The sequence below is a fragment of the Mus musculus genome, chromosome 7 (genome assembly GCF_000001635.26).
Source record: "Mus musculus strain C57BL/6J chromosome 7, GRCm38.p6 C57BL/6J".
In the NCBI taxonomy this organism is placed as follows: domain Eukaryota; kingdom Metazoa; phylum Chordata; class Mammalia; order Rodentia; family Muridae; genus Mus; species Mus musculus.
Window position 1 is genome coordinate 139,861,032 of NC_000073.6, and position 18,624 is coordinate 139,879,655.

At 49.3% G+C, this 18,624-nt stretch overlaps 1 protein-coding gene across 2 annotated transcripts in view; it reads left to right on the forward strand.

Moving 5' to 3' along the window:
* The window catches only part of Adgra1 (adhesion G protein-coupled receptor A1), a 43,992-nt gene extending 26,935 nt beyond the window's left edge, over nucleotides 1-17,057 (forward strand). Inside the window, exons 6-7 of one of the 2 annotated variants that reach the window (XM_006536203.4) lie at nucleotides 12,928-13,026; nucleotides 13,936-16,853. In XM_006536203.4, coding sequence (XP_006536266.1) covers nucleotides 12,928-13,026; nucleotides 13,936-15,163 — 1,327 coding nt within the window. In that variant the 3' untranslated portion in view covers nucleotides 15,164-16,853. Of the gene's footprint in view, nucleotides 1-12,927; nucleotides 13,027-13,935 lie in introns of both variants that reach the window. The other variant, NM_177469.3, reaches the window with a different exon arrangement.
* The last annotated feature ends 1,567 nt before the right edge of the window (nucleotides 17,058-18,624 follow it).

Sequence of the window (18,624 nt, forward strand, 5' to 3'; positions counted from 1 at the left end):
TGCACACAGCGCTAGGAACCCTGAAAATGGCCGACAGGGCAGGTTCACTTACCTCTGTTATACTTGGACCTCACACATGAGGCCAGCCTTCAGGAGTCCTGTGCTCAGATCCCTTGCCTGAGTTCAGTGTAGAAATCCTCTGAATATCTCCCCATGAATCCTCTGTCTCAAGGACATAACGGTTGCAGAGGGCAGAGCCAAAATGTCTTCATTTCTTTCCCAACTGCACCGTTAAAATACCCTGACAAAAAGCAACCTGAGAAAGGAGGGGGTTGTTTTAGCTCACAGCTTCAGACTAGTCCATCACTGTGGGAAAGGCAGAGCAGGAGGAGTTCGAGGACACTGTGCCACAGTGCATCCATGGTTAGAAAGTGGAGAACCAAGGATCACCCTTGCTTAGCTCTCTCTCTCTTCATTCCAGACCCGAGGCCTGAACCATGAAATGGCTCCGCCCACATTCTAGGTGGACCTTCCACTTCAATTAACCCAACTAAGAAAATTCCTCACAGGGACTAGAGAGGCGATGCTTTGGTTAAGAGCACTGTCTGGGCTCAATTCCCAACACTCACATCACAGCTAAAAGAACTATTTGTAATTCCAGTCCCAAGGAATCTAGTGCCCTCTTCTGGCCTTCATGGGCACTGCATGTATGTGGCACACAGACAGACATGCAGATAAAATGCCTATACACATAAAATAAAAACAAAGGAAGTTTTTTAAAAAGAAAAGAAAACTCTCACAAGCAAATCTATGGACTAACCTGATCCAGACAGTCCCTTGGTGACACTTCCTTGCCAAACGATTCCAGGTCCTGCCAATGGAAATCAACCGTCACATAAAGCTTCAGAATTGTCACTGCCTCTGTACCAGAGGTCTCCAAGATGCCCAGTAATGCCCTGGGCTGCATCAACCCCATATCCTGACCATTTTCCTCGACAACCCACCCCAGCACATCCATGATCCCAACGCATCACACGTGATTTCTGGGGCTTTGATCTCCTCCAAGAGCAGGAATAGAAACAACACCAGGCTCAATGGTCCTCCTCCTGCCACAGCTCCCAAGCCCCTGGGATTAGTTGTTCATCAAATAGCAAGACCCCTCCCCTAGCCATAGTCACAGCACTGGGCCGTGTCCCAGATATGGGCCTGACTCTTGCTCATATTCCTCCAGCTCATCTGTTAGCTGATGTCCCAATATATGTGTGACCTGGCTTGCTGTCTCCTAAAGCAAGTATGTAGTCTATGAGTACACAAGAATTTCAGTATATAAATATGTATGTGCTAAAGTTGTATGTGCATGTATGAACAGGTAGGTGTGTGTGTGTGTGTGTGTGTGTGTGTGTGTGTGTGTGTGTGTGTAAGCCTGTTGTGCATGCATGAACAGGTAGGGGTGTGTGTGTGTGTGTGTGTGTGTGTGTCTGTGTAAGCCTGTTGTGCATGCATGAACAGGTAGGTGTGTGTGTGTGTGTGTAAGCCTGTGTTTGTATGATACATGTATGCCAAGTGTATGTACTATGTGCTGTACAAATGCCATTCATGTAAATGGTGGGCTCAACACAGAGTGTGGTAAGATTGTGGCTGGGTCTGAGCCCTCTTCCATAGTATCTCAGAGTTCTAGGAATGAATTTATTCCAACAGGTACACCATTTCCAATTGGCATCCAAGTGACTTGAAAGGTAGGGCCACAGGCTATCTTAGTTAGGGTTTCTATTGCTGTGATAAAACACCATGACCAAAAGGTGCCCGGAGAGGAAAGGGTTTATTTCGCCTTACAGCTTGTAAGCTCGTCATCAGGGAAGTCAGGGCAGAAACTGAAGATGGGAACCCAGACACGGGAACCGAGGCAGAGGCCATAGAGGCGTTCTGTTTACTGGTTTCTTTTCTTTGTGATTTGTTCAGCTTGGCTTCTTTTTTTAAAGATTTGTTTATTTATTATATGTAAGTACACTGTAGCTGTCTTCAGACACTCCAGAAGATGGCGTCAGATCTCGTTATGGATGGTTATGAGCCACCATGTGGTCACTGGGATTTGAACTCAGAACCTTGGGAAGAGAGAGCAGTCAGTGCTCTTAACCACTGAGCCATCTCTCCAGCCCTCAGCTTGCCTTCTCATAGCACCCTGGACCACAAGCCCAGTGGTTACACTGCCTAGAGTGAGCTCCTCCCACACCATCAAATATTAATCAAGAAAATGCGGCATAGGCTTCCCCACAGGCCAGTCTAGTGAGGGCACTCTCTCAACTGCAGTTCCCTCTTCCAAAATGATTCCAGCTTATGACAAGTTGACATAAAAGTACCACCACACAGGCCCACAAAAACAGAGCTACAGAGTAGGAGGACAGACTTGGCTCCCAACAAAGCCTCCTTCCAGAGTTCCGACACCTCTCTCTCTCTCTCTCTCTCTCTCTCTCTCTCTCTCTCTCTCTCTCTCTCTCTCTCTCTCTCTCCCTCCCTCCCTCCCTCCCTTCCTCCTTCCCTCCCTCCATCCCCCCCCCCACCAGCATATGAGGATGCATTTACAGAGATGAGTGTGCAGGGATGTGTGTGTGGCCTGCAGCTGGGAGGGACTTCTATGCCTATCTATCCCCTAGTCCCACTGGCCTACTTTCAGAGTGCCCCATTGTCTGTGGTTTGCTACCCAGGTTTGTAACCCTTGCACTGGTGTCCCTGGGCCTGAGCTGGGACCCCTGTGACCATTTCATTATTTTATTTTTATCATGTTTTTTCCTGCACACCATTCTTTATGGCCTGTTACATAACTATTCGCAATATGGCTTACTGTTCCACCTCACTGTGCAATCATGGATTTATATGGTGCTGTGGTTGGTCCAGCCCTGCTGCCTCCCATACTCTCAGGCTTCCTGGTCCCACCTCCCTGTCCTTATAGCCCCAGCTGTGTGATTTTAAACCGCTATGTCTAAAGGTTAGCCTTTTGAGGGCCTCTCTTCCTCTTCCTTTGACATGCTGGGACTGACCCCCAAGCTAGATGATTCAAGCTGCACCTGTCCTGTATCAGGTAGGCTGATGGTTCATAAGAGGCCTAGAGTCATTAGGGGCCTCGTTGGCTAGAGCTGAAAGACTCAGAAAACAGAAGCCTCCCTGCAGCGGGAAGCTCCATGTGTCAAAGCTGATACTAGGGAAACATGACACAAGAGAAGGTTCCAGAGGTGAGTGCATCTGGAGCCTTCTCAGGGCAAGCAAGGAATCAGACCCAGTGAAGAGAACATGACCACCTACTCCATATGAGATCTACTGGCAGCCAGGACGAGGACAAGACAGACACTGGGGCAAAAGTTCATGGCCCAGGCAGCTGTCATTGAGTGAGGTGGGGCTCTACCATAGCCCAGCATCCACCCCAGTACTGAACACTGGTACTGCAGCAAGAAAAGCAATGACTTGGGTCAAGAGGCACCTCAGCAGCCTCTGACACCCTCTGCTGACAAAGTCCAACACTGCAGGCAAGCCAGGAAGGAGGGAAAGACTGAAGTTATGGCTGTGTCCTTTGAAGGCTTGGAACTAAACTAGGACTCGGCAGGGGAGGAGCAGCCTTCCCAGCCACCTACTGTAATGTCTCCCATCTGAGCAGATGACACTGACACTGTAAGAACCAGTTTCCCAGGACAAGGTCTGCACGCCTGCTAAGGCAGTACTGGACAGTGCTGAGTGACCCTGGTGAGACCTACAGCAGTCTTCAATCTCCAAGTAATGACTGAAACTCGGGGACACTAATTCTCTCTGACTCCTCTGGCTCCTGGGCTTGCAAAGGAGACTATAGACTTGCCTCGAACAGAGCAAAGCCATCATCTCTGTCCCATTGCTGCCAGGAGTCTGCAACAGCAAGGGGTGTCTTGAGGCTGGAAACCATGGGGAATGTGACTACCTTCCCATTCAGAATGAGGTCTCAGGTCACCCTGTGTTCAGAACCAGGGCTTTCTGTGTCCCCAGCCATAGACAGAGCAGAGAGTCCCTGTGCATGACATGAGGTCAGCTAGCTCTAGACAGCCAGGCACTGGCGGGCCTCCAGAGCCCAGCAGCCAGCTCCAGACAGAACCTGTTTTGCCAGGGATCTCCCCTTTGGCCCTGGCCTGCATAGGTTTAGTCCCTTCTCCTATAGATCAGTCACTCTCTTCTCACAAAGGCCCTACTTTTCTTGGGAAGAAGTGTGTGTGTGTGTGTGTGTGTGTGTGTCTGTGCCACTTGATGAGAAAGTGTCAGGGTTTTTCTTAGGGAAAAGAAAACCCCAAACTGTAAGGTAGTGTTTTCAGCCCAAAGACAAATACCTCAGCGGCCACTGAGTAGTATGCATAAGATGCCTGCAGCCCATCACGGCTCAGCCCCTTACCCTGCGAGATCTTCCTTTACCAGCAGTTGTCCATGCTGGCTGCTTTGCCTCATTCATGCCAAGCCAATACCTCTTCAGTCTTCCATACCCTGCCCTCTACCCCAGAATCTTCCCTGTCACACCACTGTCCTGTATACATGGTAATCTTTCCATGAAGGCGGAGACCAACCTGACCCCACATAGCTAGACGATGCCTCCATGCAGTGACTGCTAACGGGTAGGGTTAAGTCTGCTGTCACACTGGGCATGGTGGCACACACCTTTCATCCCAGCACTCAGGAGGTAGAGGCAGGCGGATTTCTGAATTCGAGGCCAACCTGGTCTACAAAGTGAGTTCCAGGACAGCCAGGGCTAAACAGAGAAACCCTGTCTCGAAAAGAAAGAAAGAAAGAAAGAAAGAAAGAAAGAAAGAAAGAAAGAGAGAGAGAGAGAGAGAGAGAGAGAGAGAGAGAGAGAGAGAGAGAGAGAGAAAGAGAGAGAGAGAAAGAGAGAGGGGGAGGAAGGAAGGAAGGAAGGAAGGAAGGAAGGAAGGAAGGAAGGAAGGAAGGAAGGAAAGGTAGGTTTATTGCCAAGTGGTAGTGGCACACGCCTTTAATTCCAGCACTTGGGAGGCAGAGGCAGGAGGATTTCTGAGTTCGAGACCAGCCTGGTCTACAAAGTGAGTTCCGGGACAGCCAGGGCTACACAGAGAAACCCTGTCTCATAAAACAAACAAACAAAGTCTGCTATCACAGGATTCTTACATTTCCTGGTGAAATTAGACTTTGGCTAAGACCTGCTACTGGGACTCTGTATGGTGTTGAGTGCTTTGTCTATGACTAAATGTGAGCCTGCACCAAGGTAGAACATTAGGGCTAGGGAAGATGGTTTGTCAGGAAGCAACCCGATTTGTATAATGTTGTCAGAGTGAGTCTGCCCGCTAGCTGACTGAAGAGCAGAACCACGGTCAGAATCTTGGGAGCTGTTCTGGCTGGATGTGGAAGAAAATACCCAAAAACTTCTGGATTGCAATCTCAAAAAGCCAAGAGAAGGATAACAAGACCATGTGGGACTCCGAGCATGTGGAAGGCATCATGCTGTGTAGTGGCACACACTAGTAGGCAGCCTGATGATGCAGTAGCACTCTGTCCATAACAGCAGTAGGAAAACTCATGAGTGAGCTGGGATTGGAGATCCCCCACTAAGCAGGTTCTGTCCAGAGCTGGCTGCTGGGCTCTGGAGGCCAGCCAGTGCCTGGCTGTCTAGAGCCAGCTGACCTCATGTCATGCACAGGGACTCTCTGCTCTGTCTATGGCTGGGGACACAGAAAGCCCTGATTCTGAACACAGGGTGACCTGAGACCTCATTCTGAATGGGAAGGTAGTCACATTCCCCATGGTTTCCAGCCTCAAGACACCCCTTGCTGTTGCAGACTCCTGGCAGCAATGGGACAGAGATGATGGCTTTGCTCTGTTCGAGGCAAGTCTGTAGTCTCCTTTGCAAGCTCAGGAGTCAGAGGAGTCAGAGAGAATTAGTGTCCCTGAGTTTCAGTCATTACTTGGAGATTGAAGACTGCTGTAGGTCTCACCAGGGTCACTCAGCACTGTCCAGTACTGCCTTAGCAGGCCTGCAGACCTTGTCCTGGGAAACTGGTTCTTACAGTGTCACTCTCATCTGCTCAGACGGGAGACACTACTCTCAGATGCCTGGAAAATCTGGCCCTCCCCTGCCCTGTAGACCAGTGGAGGATGGAGCCCCAAATGGGGCCAAACCACAGCCCACCTGCTGCAGCTCACACCAGGATTCACCAGGAGGTCAGCGAGTCCCACTCCATACCAGATTCCCACCTAGCCCTGTGTAGCTCTCTCCTACAGTACCAGCAGTGGGCATCTATCACCATTTCAAATGATTGCCTGTGAGAGTGGGTCCCCTGGTGCCTGGAGGTGTTCTGGTTTGCTGCTTTGTTGTGTTGTTGTTGCTGTTGCTGTTGCTGTTGCTGTTGCTGTTGCTGTTGCTGTTGCTGTTGCTGTTGCTGTTGCTGTTGCTGTTGCTGTTGCTGTTGCTGTTGCTGTTGCTGCTGCTGCTGCTGCTGCTGCTGTGATAATACACTGACCAAAAACAGCTTGGAGGAGAGAAGGGTTTGTTTGAATGACAGGTTACAGTCTATCATCAAGAGAAGCCAAGGTAGAGGTATCTGGAGGCAGGAAATGAAGCAGAGACCACAGAAGAAGGGCGCTGCTTACTGGCTTGCTCACTCTGGCCTGCTCAGCTGCCTTTCTGCGGCCCAGGCCCACCTGCCTAGGCACGGCACTGCATATAGTGGGCTGAGCCCTCCTACATCAGTTAGCAATAAGACAGCACCTCAAAGACCAACCTGATGAAAGCAGTTCTGCAGATGAGGTTTCCTCTTCCTGAGTGGCTCTAGGTTTGACTTACATTGACAGCTGAAGTGAACTGTGACAGGTGTGTTCTGCATCCTCTAGGGATTTTCCCTAAGGTGTCTCCTGCTAAGACAGTGGCCTTCTCCCGCCTCCTCCCAACAGTTTATGATGAAAGCCTTGATCACTAGCCCTCTGCTGTACCTGTCACCCTCCAAGACCCTCCATCTGAGCACCCACTCTCTACTGTCCATCACCCTCCATCTACTCACCCTCCTTCCATGGCCTAGCTATACCCCCCTGGCTGTCCATCACACACACACACACACACACACACACACACACACACACACACACACACACCAGCCAATCCATTAGTTTGCCTTATTTTTTTGTGCTTTTGCAAGTATGTTGCAGAACTCGTATGTACTCCCAAACCGTTGAACAGTGTCTGTTTGCAGGGTTTCCCCAGTGTGGAGCTCACTTGTGCTTCCATGGGTAGGGCCCATGCATGCTTACTGATCTGCAACAAATGCAGGCAGAGAACCTGACGTTCACCTCGGTATCCATCAGAGTCCATTCTATGGGAAGTTTATGGTAGGCTACACACATCGTGGTAAACCATGAGTATATTCAATGGGGAGAAGTAACCAAGGGAGATAAGGAGGGTAATATCCATGGGAATTTAACAATTGACCTTGAGCCGCCAATCCAAATGGTGCTGCCTGAGTCTGAGGAGCTGCAGGACTGTGTCCTGCTGCAGGTGGGGTGGCCTCTGTGCAGGTATGTTCCCAGCAGTCTGCAGTGGTGGCTCTTCATAGCAGGCACATATCAGGCTCTTCTAATCAGCTCCCACTTGATTATATAATTACTCACTGGTTTTTATTCATTTTGCTTTGGGTTTGATAATTTTCACAGACAAGTCCCAAAAGTGCCCTTATGGCTGGCCCTAGGCACATCTATGAGTGATATTTTCCATCCCACAGTGACTCTGCCTGGCTTAGTGTCTGAGATTAATAAGATCACTCAGGGTTGGAATACGGCTCTGTGGTAGAGCGCTTGCCTACAATCGGAGCAAAAATACAAACCACTCCAGTGTGCAGCCTTTGTGTCAGACACAGTTGGCTCAGATGTTCCTGTACCCATGTCCTGTGAGGACAGGCACACATGTCAGAAATCCCAATCATGTCAGAAATCTGGGAGTACCAGAGATTCTTCTAGGCCTTTCAAGGTGGGTCTGAATAGTCCAATCATTTACAGTCCCAAATAACTATAGAATCAATTTTTCAAACTTCACGAGTATAAAATCTTCCAGGGCTGTGACTGTGAAAAGTGTGTGCCATTTAATGACATCTTTGCTTTATTTCTCAATGTCTCCTGTTATTTCTCAAATATAAAAATGTGTGTCTGTGTGTCAACTCTGCACCTTCTTAAATTCGCACACATGTCCCATAGATCCTGCAGAATTTCTCATGCAGTCCATCTTATTATCTACAAACAGAAACACATCTTCCTCCTCCTCATCTGGTGCAAATTTTCCCCAGGTGACTTATAGACTTATAGGCACTGCCTTCTTTTGCTGGTTGGCTGAGTTCAAGAATGAATACACACTATTTCTACTCGATACTGTTCCTGAATCCAGCTAGTGATCTCACCATGTTCTCCTCACTGCTGATACATTGAAATACATTGTTAAAATATATGAATAGCAAACCAGTCCAGAGTCATACTTTCATAAAATGCTAAGACTTTATTTATACGTTACGAGAGCGTTCATTGCAAAGGACTCTGGGTGCAAATAACTGACTGCATCAGGGCTTTGGGTCTGATTTTGACATCAGGCCCCACTGAGCTCAAATCTGAGAAACACTTTCCTGCCCACCCCCTCCAAATCTGTCCTATGAGCAGGCATGTATAATACTCTGCCAGAAAGCCCACTGAGTATATAGATATTAAAATCCATTTTTATTAGACAGAGCACACTAAAGTTTGGTTTGGAGTTTGGTTGGTTGGTTGGTTGGTTGGTTGGTTGGTTGGTTGGTTGGTAGTTTGGTTGTTGGTTGGTTGGTTGGTTGGTTGGTTGGTTGGTTGAGGGGGGTTGTATTTTGTTTTCTTGAGACAAAGTCTTGCTATGTAGTCTAGGCTAGCCTCGAACTTTCAGAGATCCTCCTGTCTCTGCCTTCCAGAGGAGGTATGTGCCATCAGACCCACCAGCAAGGTGTTCTTTTTTCTTTTCTTCTATACAGCATACTTTGATCATATGTTTTCCCTCCCCAACTTCTCTCAGATTCTCCCTACCTCCCTACACACAAAATTAAAACCAAAACAATGAGAAAAACAATAAGACCAAAAAAAAAAATGGAGTTTTGTGTTAGCCAACTACTTCCAGGCAAGGGGCCTGCCTGAAGTATGGCTGACACTCTACTAGAAAGAATTGATTTTCTCTTTGCCTTTGATATCAAGGCCAGCAAAATTTTCTAATGTTTTGGTTTTATTTTTTTCCCAAGGAATATATCCATTTCATCAAAGTGACTGAATCTGTTGGCATGCAGCTATTCACTATATACGCCCTTGATTCCTGTAGTGTATCTGTAGAGTGCACAACAGTAACTCTTTCTTCAGATTGAAATTGAGCTCAAACAATGTTTGTAAATAGTTTATTATCACTATTGTGTGTGCACGGTGAATGGGGTGGGGGTACACACCATGGTATGTGTGGAAGTTAGCAGACAGCTCTGTGGCATTGGCTCTCCCTGTCTATCAGGTTATTAGGTTAGTATTTGGGTCACAGAAATCAAACTTGGGCTTGCAAAGCAAGGTCCTTTGCCCACTGAGCCATCTCATCAGTCCTTCTTCTCTCTTTATTAGTTTAACAGTTTATAGCTTCACTGGCTTTTACTGTAGGGGGAGCAAGTTTTCAGGATTTGTCCCTAATATTTATCATCTTCATCAGGTGGCAACCTAGGGCCAACCTTGAGGTCTTGTTTTTCCACCTTGTCAAGGTAGAATAGATCACTAAACTTCAGATCTTTCTCTTCTTTCTAATGAAAGATTGGAAACTATAATTTTCCCTTTTATCCCTATGGTATTTGCAGCCAAGAAATTTTGGTGTGTTACATCCTTTATAATTTCATCCTTATTCCATGAATATTTTATAAGCGTGTTGTTAAGTCCACAGTATTTGTGGTACCTTGAGCAAAATATTGCTACCAATCTCTCATCTAATTTATTTATGGTTAGAGAATATGTTCCGCATGATTTCAAGTCTTCTGAATGTTTGAGTCTTCCATGACATATACCTGTTGAAGAGCCAGTGACACACTAGAGGATGCCATTGTTGTCATGGTGAATATGCCGCATGTAATGAAAGAGCACAGATAGGGTACCAGTGTTGTCATAGTAAACAAGCCACACACAGTGAAGAGGGATGTGTGGATACCACTGTTGCCATGGTGAACAGGCCACATACACAGTGAAGGAAGGTATTTGAATAACATTATTAGTATGGTAAACAGGCCACATACAATGAAACAGGATGCCACTGTTGTCATGGTGATCCGTACGTGCACCTGGGAGGAAGCACTGCGTGCTTAGCCGTGTTGTCTTGCTGAAGCAACCACACAGGGAAAGACATGTGGATGCCTCTGCTTTCATGGTGAACATATTGCAGGCTCTGGAGGAGGATGCCTGGACCATGGCTGGCAGGTCACACACAGCCGAGAAGAATGTCAAGATGTCATGGTTGACATGGTGAACACACACACTGGAGGAAGATGTGTGAATGTTATGGTCGCCACAGTGCATGAGCTACACGGACTGAATAAAGATGTGTGGGTGCTACTCTCATGTGGATGAATAAGCCACACATTCTGGAGAGTAATGTGTTAATAACACTGGTGTCATGGTGAACAAGCCACGGTGACTACAGGAGGATTACATTGGTGACACTGTTTAGTGAGATGTGTTACAAGGAGTCTTGAGGCTGACATCTTTAAAAACTGTGGCTCTATTTCCTCATTGAATTGATTGTTCTGTCTCTTGCTGAGGGGAGGAACTTTAATGCCAACTGCAACTCGGGAAGCTGCTCTTTCCCCTCTATATCTATCAGTTTGTTCTGGTATTTTGAACCCTCTATTGGACGATGCTGCATCGCCTCCCAGCCAAATGCAAATGTCATGTCTTGCCCTTGCCTGTGTTTCCTCTGTCTTGCTCAAGCCTGTTTTCTCTGCTGCTGGCCTGGTAGCCTTGCTTGCCTTAGAACAATGGCTCTCAAGCCTCCTGATGCTGCGATCTTTTAATATAGTTCCTCATGTTGTAATACCTCCCAATCATAAAATTATTTTCATTGCTACTTCATATCTGAAATTTTGCTACTGTTATGAAGAGTAATGTAAATATCTGATTGTGATCTCTGTGAATGGGTTATTTGACCCCAAAGGAGTCGCAACCCACAGGTTGAGAACCACAGACCTAGAGGGCAAAGCTGAAAGATGATTCCTACAGGCCTACTTCCAGGTCCCCCCCATCTCTTCTCAGTCTATGTTATCCCCAGCTGGGTCTTTCGTTCTTTTCCTCTGTTGTAACAATCTCTACCTTGAAGTAGAATGTTACAATGTTACTTTTTCACTTGGTTAGGTTGTTTCCATTTATTCTTTTTTCTTTTCCTATCTCTTTTGCAACACTGTTTTGATGTGGTTTCTGTTTTTTTTCCCTTCCTTCTCTCCCTGTGTTTGTGTTATAATTTTTTAATTTCAAACTTAATATATTAATTAGCTTTTTTCCTCTTAGTGTCTCTCAGCCACCTCAGAGATTAAAAGACCCAATCTAATCACAGTCCAAGAAAATAAAGTTGAACGAATCCACATGAAACATCCAGCAAGATCTTGTAACTCCCCTCTTCTTTTGTGTCACAAATGCCAAGCCTCTCACCCTGTGACATGCATGAACTCACAAAATGTCAAACTTCTCTGTTGTAACACTCACCTGTTGTTTGAAGAAGTTAAAGGGCGAACAATCTTTATCTAGTTCCCCCTAAGCTTAGCATTCCTTGTGCTCTTCCGTCCTGGTGACCCAGCTTCCTTCAGAGCAGTATCCCACTACCCTTGGGAATATCACATGACCTTCCTTCAAGTGGAGTTCACGCGGACTGTTAGCTTATTTTATTTACTTTTAGGTAAGGTATCACCGTGTGGCACTAGCCTCTCTGGAGCTTGGCTGCTGGGCAGCCCAGGCTGTCCTCAAACATCCCGGTTCTCCTTGCCCTGCCTCCCTGCACTAGAGTTACAAGAACGCACTGTCATGCTCCACTGTGGCTTCATTCTTGAATTGTTATTGCCACAGCATCCCTAGAAGGCCCTCCTCCCAGCCTTTGAGTCTGGGTCCTAGTTACAGTGCTTGTAGGGACATTGTGTCACACTCAGGATGTATGTAACAGCAGCCCCTTTCTTGGGAGAATCCTCTCTAACTTGACCTGGAGATGGCCCTCTCATGGTTCAACACCATAGGAAGCTATCAGTCATGATGAGTATGTCAGAACCAGTGTGTGCATAGGCTGAGTCTAGGGCACACGTGCTCAGTGGGGTTGGACTCAAATGAGGAGGGTATGGGGCGCACTATCCTGTAGGCTAGACACTGAATCACCCTCAGTGAAGCTATCATTCGAGCTATCAGTCCATGCTACTGCCTACTCCTGCCTGGGTTATCAGCTGGTTCTCCAGGGATAAGTCAAAAGTGAGCAACTCTCCCAACTGCCACAGAGGGCTAGGGGGCCCAGGCTCCTCACCCTAAAGCTAGGTTTAACTATACACGGGGTCGTTGGTCACTGAGCACTGTTGACAGAGAAGGGAGGGGTATGAGCTAAACTCTGGCTGAAGACAGGTCCAAAAGAAATGCAACTGGGCCACCACTCAAAACACCACTTCAGGATAAGGATGCCCTACTCACCACCCTCCATGACTGTCTTTGCTCTATGGGCATACTGGCTATACCTCTTCATATCTGTCCGGCTCCCAGCCCAGGCTCCATGAGGTCCTACTGAGTCTGAAGATTCACCATGAGTCCCTGCCATTGAGATCCAAATGAGTAGAGGGCAAATTCCCCCATTGGACGTGTGCTTGTCTATTCTAAGGGGTGGCCTGGCCTTGAAATCCAGCCACCACCCCCTATGCACCAGGGAACGGGAAGGTATTTGGGCCGTTCCTGGGAAGTCATCCTTCTGATCTCTGACAGGTTCTACCTCATCAGCGGAGGGGTCCCTTTCATCATCTGTGGGGTCACAGCTGCCACAAACATCAGAAATTATGGCACCGAGGATGAGGACGTGGCATAGTGAGTACTTCCTACCTGTAAGCTGACAAAAAGCTGGGAGCACCCCCCCCCCCAGCTCCTCCTGTGGTCATCCCAGACCTTTGTGTCCAAGGCTGGGGAGGGCAGGGAAGGTGCCCACAGACATCTGTCATAATCAACCTTTGTTAGTGACTGTCCCCCAAGGTACCTGTGGTAAGGCAATCAACCCTTGAGATGAACAGCAAGCCATGGTTCTTGGGCCCCAAAAGACCACTCAGAGTTGTGTCTCCCCAGCCTCTGGGTTAGCAGAAGCCCTTTCCCAACACGCTCAGCTTCCCACTGACTCTTAGACACCAAAGGCCTGTGTTTTCTGTAGTCTAGGATCAGACAGCAGGAGGTTAGCTGAGCATGGTATACCCCTGGAGCACAGACAGATCCAGACCCACCCCTTACAGGGACACAAAGCCCTTCATCATTCTCAGTTTCCCCTCAGGACCCCAGGAAGTCCAACCCTCACGCATGCCACAGTGCACCCCATACCCTCCTGCATCCCTCATGCATGCCACATGCATGCCTCCTGCAACCCTCACACATGCCACAGTGCGCCCCATACCCTCCTCATCGGAACCTGCTTCCACCCCCTCCCCTGCTTACCTGGGACAATATCCTGCCTCCACCAGTGTACCTCCTTGCCCCACCCACCCCAGCCTGCCTCTGTCCTACCCTGACCCACCTCCTAAGGGTCAGCACACCAGGCTAACCAACAGCTGGCTCCAGACACATCTCCAGACTGCAGTTCTGTCCCTATCAACCCAGACCTCATGGCTGACCAACCAGTCTTATCAAAAAATTAAAATATTCCCTTGTAGGAAAGAAACCCCATTCTGTCCTGATGGCCCGGGGGGCGAGCACATTAGCCACACCCCCACACTTACCTGCTTCTCCCTGCAGCTGCTGGATGGCCTGGGAACCCAGCCTGGGTGCGTTCTATGGGCCGGCTGCCTTCATTGCCCTGGTCACCTGCGTGTACTTCCTCTGCACCTACGTGCAGCTGCGGCGTCACCCGGAGCGCAGGTATGAGCTCAGAGAGCGCACGGAGGAGCAGCAGCGACTGGCTGTGCCAGAGAGCGGCCATCGCCACGGAGTCCGTCCCGGGACCCCACCCACCTGTGATGCCCTGGCTGCCTCGCAGCTGCAGAACGAGCATTCCTTCAAGGCTCAGCTTCGTGCCGCTGCCTTCACACTGTTCCTGTTCACAGCTACATGGACCTTTGGGGCCCTGGCTGTGTCTCAGGGCCACTTCCTGGACATGATCTTCAGCTGTCTGTACGGCGCCTTCTGCGTGACACTGGGACTCTTTGTACTTATCCATCACTGCGCCAAGCGGGAGGACGTGTGGCAGTGCTGGTGGTCCTGCTGCCCTTCCCGGGGAGACACCTCCACCACCAAGCCCGGCGCCCATCCTACACTCGATGCCAACGGGGATGCGCTGGGGCATACGGCCTGCCTGCAGGACTCACCATGCCCTGGGAAACTCAGAGGTTTTGGCCATCCACCAGCCAGCCACTGCAAGATGACCAACCTGCAGGCTGCCCAGGGCCATGTCAGCTGTCTGTCACCTGCCACCCCGTGCTGTGCCAAGATGCACTGTGAGCAGTTAATGGAGGAGGAGGCGGCCCACATCCACATGGCTGAGGAGGACGTCTACCCACACGATCCCCACCTGCATGACCCTCACCTGCACAGGTGCCTCAAGGGCAGAACTAAGTCCCACTACTTCAGCCGGCACCAGGCAGCTGCGGCTGAGAGGGAGTATGCTTACCACATCCCCTCCAGCCTGGATGGCAGTCCCCACAGTTCACGTTCGGAGAGCCCCACCAGCTCTCTGGAGGGCCCAATGGGGATGCACACATTGGCCTGCTGTGCCCAGGCTGACCCCTTCCCCATGGTCAGCCAGCCTGAGGGTGGAGACACAAGCCCTGGGCTCTATGGCTGCCCCCCACACCTATCCCCAGGCCCTGCCCACTTGGAGATGCTACGAAGGACACAGTCCCTGCCTTTTGGGGGCCCCAGCCAGAATGGGCTGCTCCAGGGTGATGTTCGAGAAGGCCTGCCATTTGGCACTGATGGGACAGGGAACATCCGAACAGGACCCTGGAAAAATGAAACTACAGTGTAGCCAGGTTGGGAACACAACTTCTTCGCCAGTGCCACCACGTGTCCCTGGAGGAGCTTCAGAGCAGGGAGTGGCCCTTTGCTATGTGGACTGGAAGGGCCATCAAATGACCAAGTGGTTCTGAAATGGTTCCCAGCCCTCAGCCATGATCTCTTTTGTTGTATAAGAACCCATGGGAAGAACACTGGGCCACATACAACCGCCACTAGTCCCCAAGCTTACCTCCATAAGCTAGTCACCTGCTTTCTGTTTATAGCACCTTCCCTCGCTGCTGGGAGGGAAGCTGGGAGGACACCCCCCCCCCAAGACTCCAGCTGGTGTTCTTGCCTTTGGTATATATATGTTAGGTTTTGCTCTAGGGACCACCGCAGTGGCCCTCCAGAGCTCGCTCACACTGGGCAGTTTCCTGTCCCCTGCTGTCCTTGCGTTACCTCACACCTGCATCTCCACTGGGGGAGCCATCTGGCACCTCGGCCTACTCACCACCTGCACCTGTAATGGGAAATGGCCCTGGCCTGGTAGCCTGAGGTCATTTCAAGTGCTAAGGATGGGCCTGGTATGGAGCCATGGGGAGGGGAAACAACTCATGGCTGTGGCCTTCAGGGAGCTGGCTACAGTCTCTCTGGGCCTGTGCTGTTGAAAGTTGGCCTCTATCAGACTGGATTCTGTCCCATTGTGAGCATGTAGTAGTCAGATTCTCCGTCCCACAAGGAGGGGCTGAGTGGGGTGTGACGGTCATCACGGATGAAGGTTTCTTATCATGGATGACGGTTTCTTTTCCTTTTTGCCATTTTCATGATCATTTTGGGTACAAAGCCCCACCTCAAAGAGTATATTTCAACAATGAGCCTTTTGTACAAGCAAGTGTCTTGTCCCAGGGGAGATCCTCACAGAGGTGAGAGCCCAGAGATGCCAACCTGTGACTGTCCACCCTTCCTCTCCAGCTTTCTCTTCCCAGTTTGTAGTGCATATGCCTACATATGTATACACACACACACACACACACACACACACACACACACACTGGCATACATATATGAACACACCTTTGTGTGTACATACACTTGTGTGTACACACATGCTTATACATATTTACAGTTACACTATGCACACCACATACACGTGCATCCACACGCTTGCCCACCACATGTATGCACGTGCACATGCCTGCACACTACCACACATGCACACATACCACACTGTCCACACACAGACGCATTGGTGTTCACACGCACCCACAAACAATTAGTGTGTATCACAGCCCTGAGTGCTGGGTTTCTCTGCAGATGTGGGTGAGTCTGTGACTTGCTTCACAGAGCATAGCCTTCCCGATAACCGCCTCAGAGAACAGGGCATAGGTAAGTTCCTAGAGCATTGGAGGCGAGGCGGCAGCATTCTGCAGCCTGTGGTGGGCAGTGCCATCTAGAGGCAGACACACTCAGTATCTGAGTAAGGAGGCTAGCAGGCAGAGCTGATATTCATAAGCTCCTCTGTGATATCCCTTAAAGCAGCATTCTGTACCCATCCCTCAGGTGGGTAGCCAAGGACCACCAGGCTGTTTCAGCTCCTTTCACTAACGGACTTTTTTACCTGCTTGTGTAGCTGATGTGTGCAGAACCCACCATGCTGTGTACGTACTGTAGATACAGACCATCCAGAGGAAAATACAGTGTTTTACATTGTTTGTCCTTGGTCGGGCTGGTCAGTAGCATTCATGTGTGTGTTTCTCAGTCTTGACAAGGAAGACCAGTATGGGAGAGGCTTGGCCCCCATCCAGGCTGCTCCCCTGGGCCTAATCCCTCATCTTTTCTACCACGGTGCCTCTGGGAGAACAGAGACACCTCTTCATTCAACCAAAGAAATTCGGCATTAAATATTGAACCTGGCTGTGTTTCAACATTGATTTAGATTCATGAGTCCACTTGGATAAGTGCTGCAGCAGAATCCCGTGACGTCCTGTGGGGAAATGTCATAATGTGCAGCATCCCTGCTTCTCAGAGCCCTCGACTCAGAACCAACCTCCCTTAGGCTGAAAGTTGTCTGTGCCAGCTTTCCAGGCCTTGCTTTACCAGGTCCCTCCCTTCTTCCTTCATGATAATCCACATGGCCAGTGTGTAGGTGGCTGTACAGTGAGTATTCACGTGAGTGTGAATGCACATGTGTGCCTGTAGAGCGTTAGTTGTGAGTGGGTGTTGTCAGAGTCACATTGCATGTCCATCTGTATGGAATGTGTGTGTGTGTGTGTGTGTGTGTGTGAGAGAGAGAGAGAGAGAGAGAGAGAGAGAGAGAGAGAGAAAGAGAGAGAGAGAGAGAGAGAGAAGAGAGAGAGAGAGAGAGAGAGAGAGAGAGAGAGCTCTTCACAAAGGTAACACTACATACCCGGACACACACATACACACACACACACACACACACACACACACACACACACACACACACACACACAGCATCCCTGCACTGGAAAGTATTTCATGAGGTTATATCCTCAGCACACAGAGATGTTATGACAACTTTAATCACCTCAGCAGTGGTTCTAACTATGGAGGCTCTGACTGTCTGGAGACTAGCAGCGTCTGCTGTATCTCCCACGGGGCCACTCCACAGCCAGACAATCTCACGTCTGCCTGCTGAGGTGCCGGTGCAGCCTAGGCAGATCAAGGACACCTCTCAGATCTATGAATGAGTCACCTCTTCAGGCGCTTTGAGTACCCGAGAGGCCCCTGGAGCTACCAGAAAGATGCTGAGACAGAATCTACATCCCATCTACCTGAAACAGGCAGGCAAGACTGAAACATGGGAAGACCAGGGAGACTCTGGGCCCCATCTTCAAAGGAAAGTCAACTTAACTTAGAGGGTGTAATGAGGTTGTTGGGGCTGTGGGTCAAGGTGTAGCCTTGGCAGAAGACCTGTTATAGGATGGATCCTTCTATAGGAGCAGGTAGCCCTATGGATTTCTTTAGCAGTTCCTGACAGAGGTGTCCCTGATGGTGACTGTGCTATAGGCAGTCTGCCAAGTCCTACCACCTGTCCCCTGACCCTCAGTGTTTCTAGGTAGATACTGCAGGCCTCAGCCCACAGTAGGCTCTGAGATCAGCAGATCCCTCTGCAAGGACCACAACCCCCAGGGCAGCCTTTGTCACACTTACTCCTTCATGGTGCTGTTAAAATTTATGTTTGAGGCCAGTGGCCAGGGAAACACCTTCATTCTATGATTTAATATTCTCTAAAATATCACCTGTTACTATTACAACTGGGACCAAAGAGTGAAGCCTGAACCATGCAGTGGTGGTGCACGCCTTTAATCCCAGCACTCGGGAGGTAGAGGCAGGAGATTTCTGAGTTGTTGACCAGCCTGGTCTACACAGTGAGTTCCAGGACAGCCAGAGCTGCACAGAGAAACCCTGTCTCTGGGGGGAAAAAAAAGAGTGAAACCTGTTAAACAATGTATTTGAAGTCCTCTGACC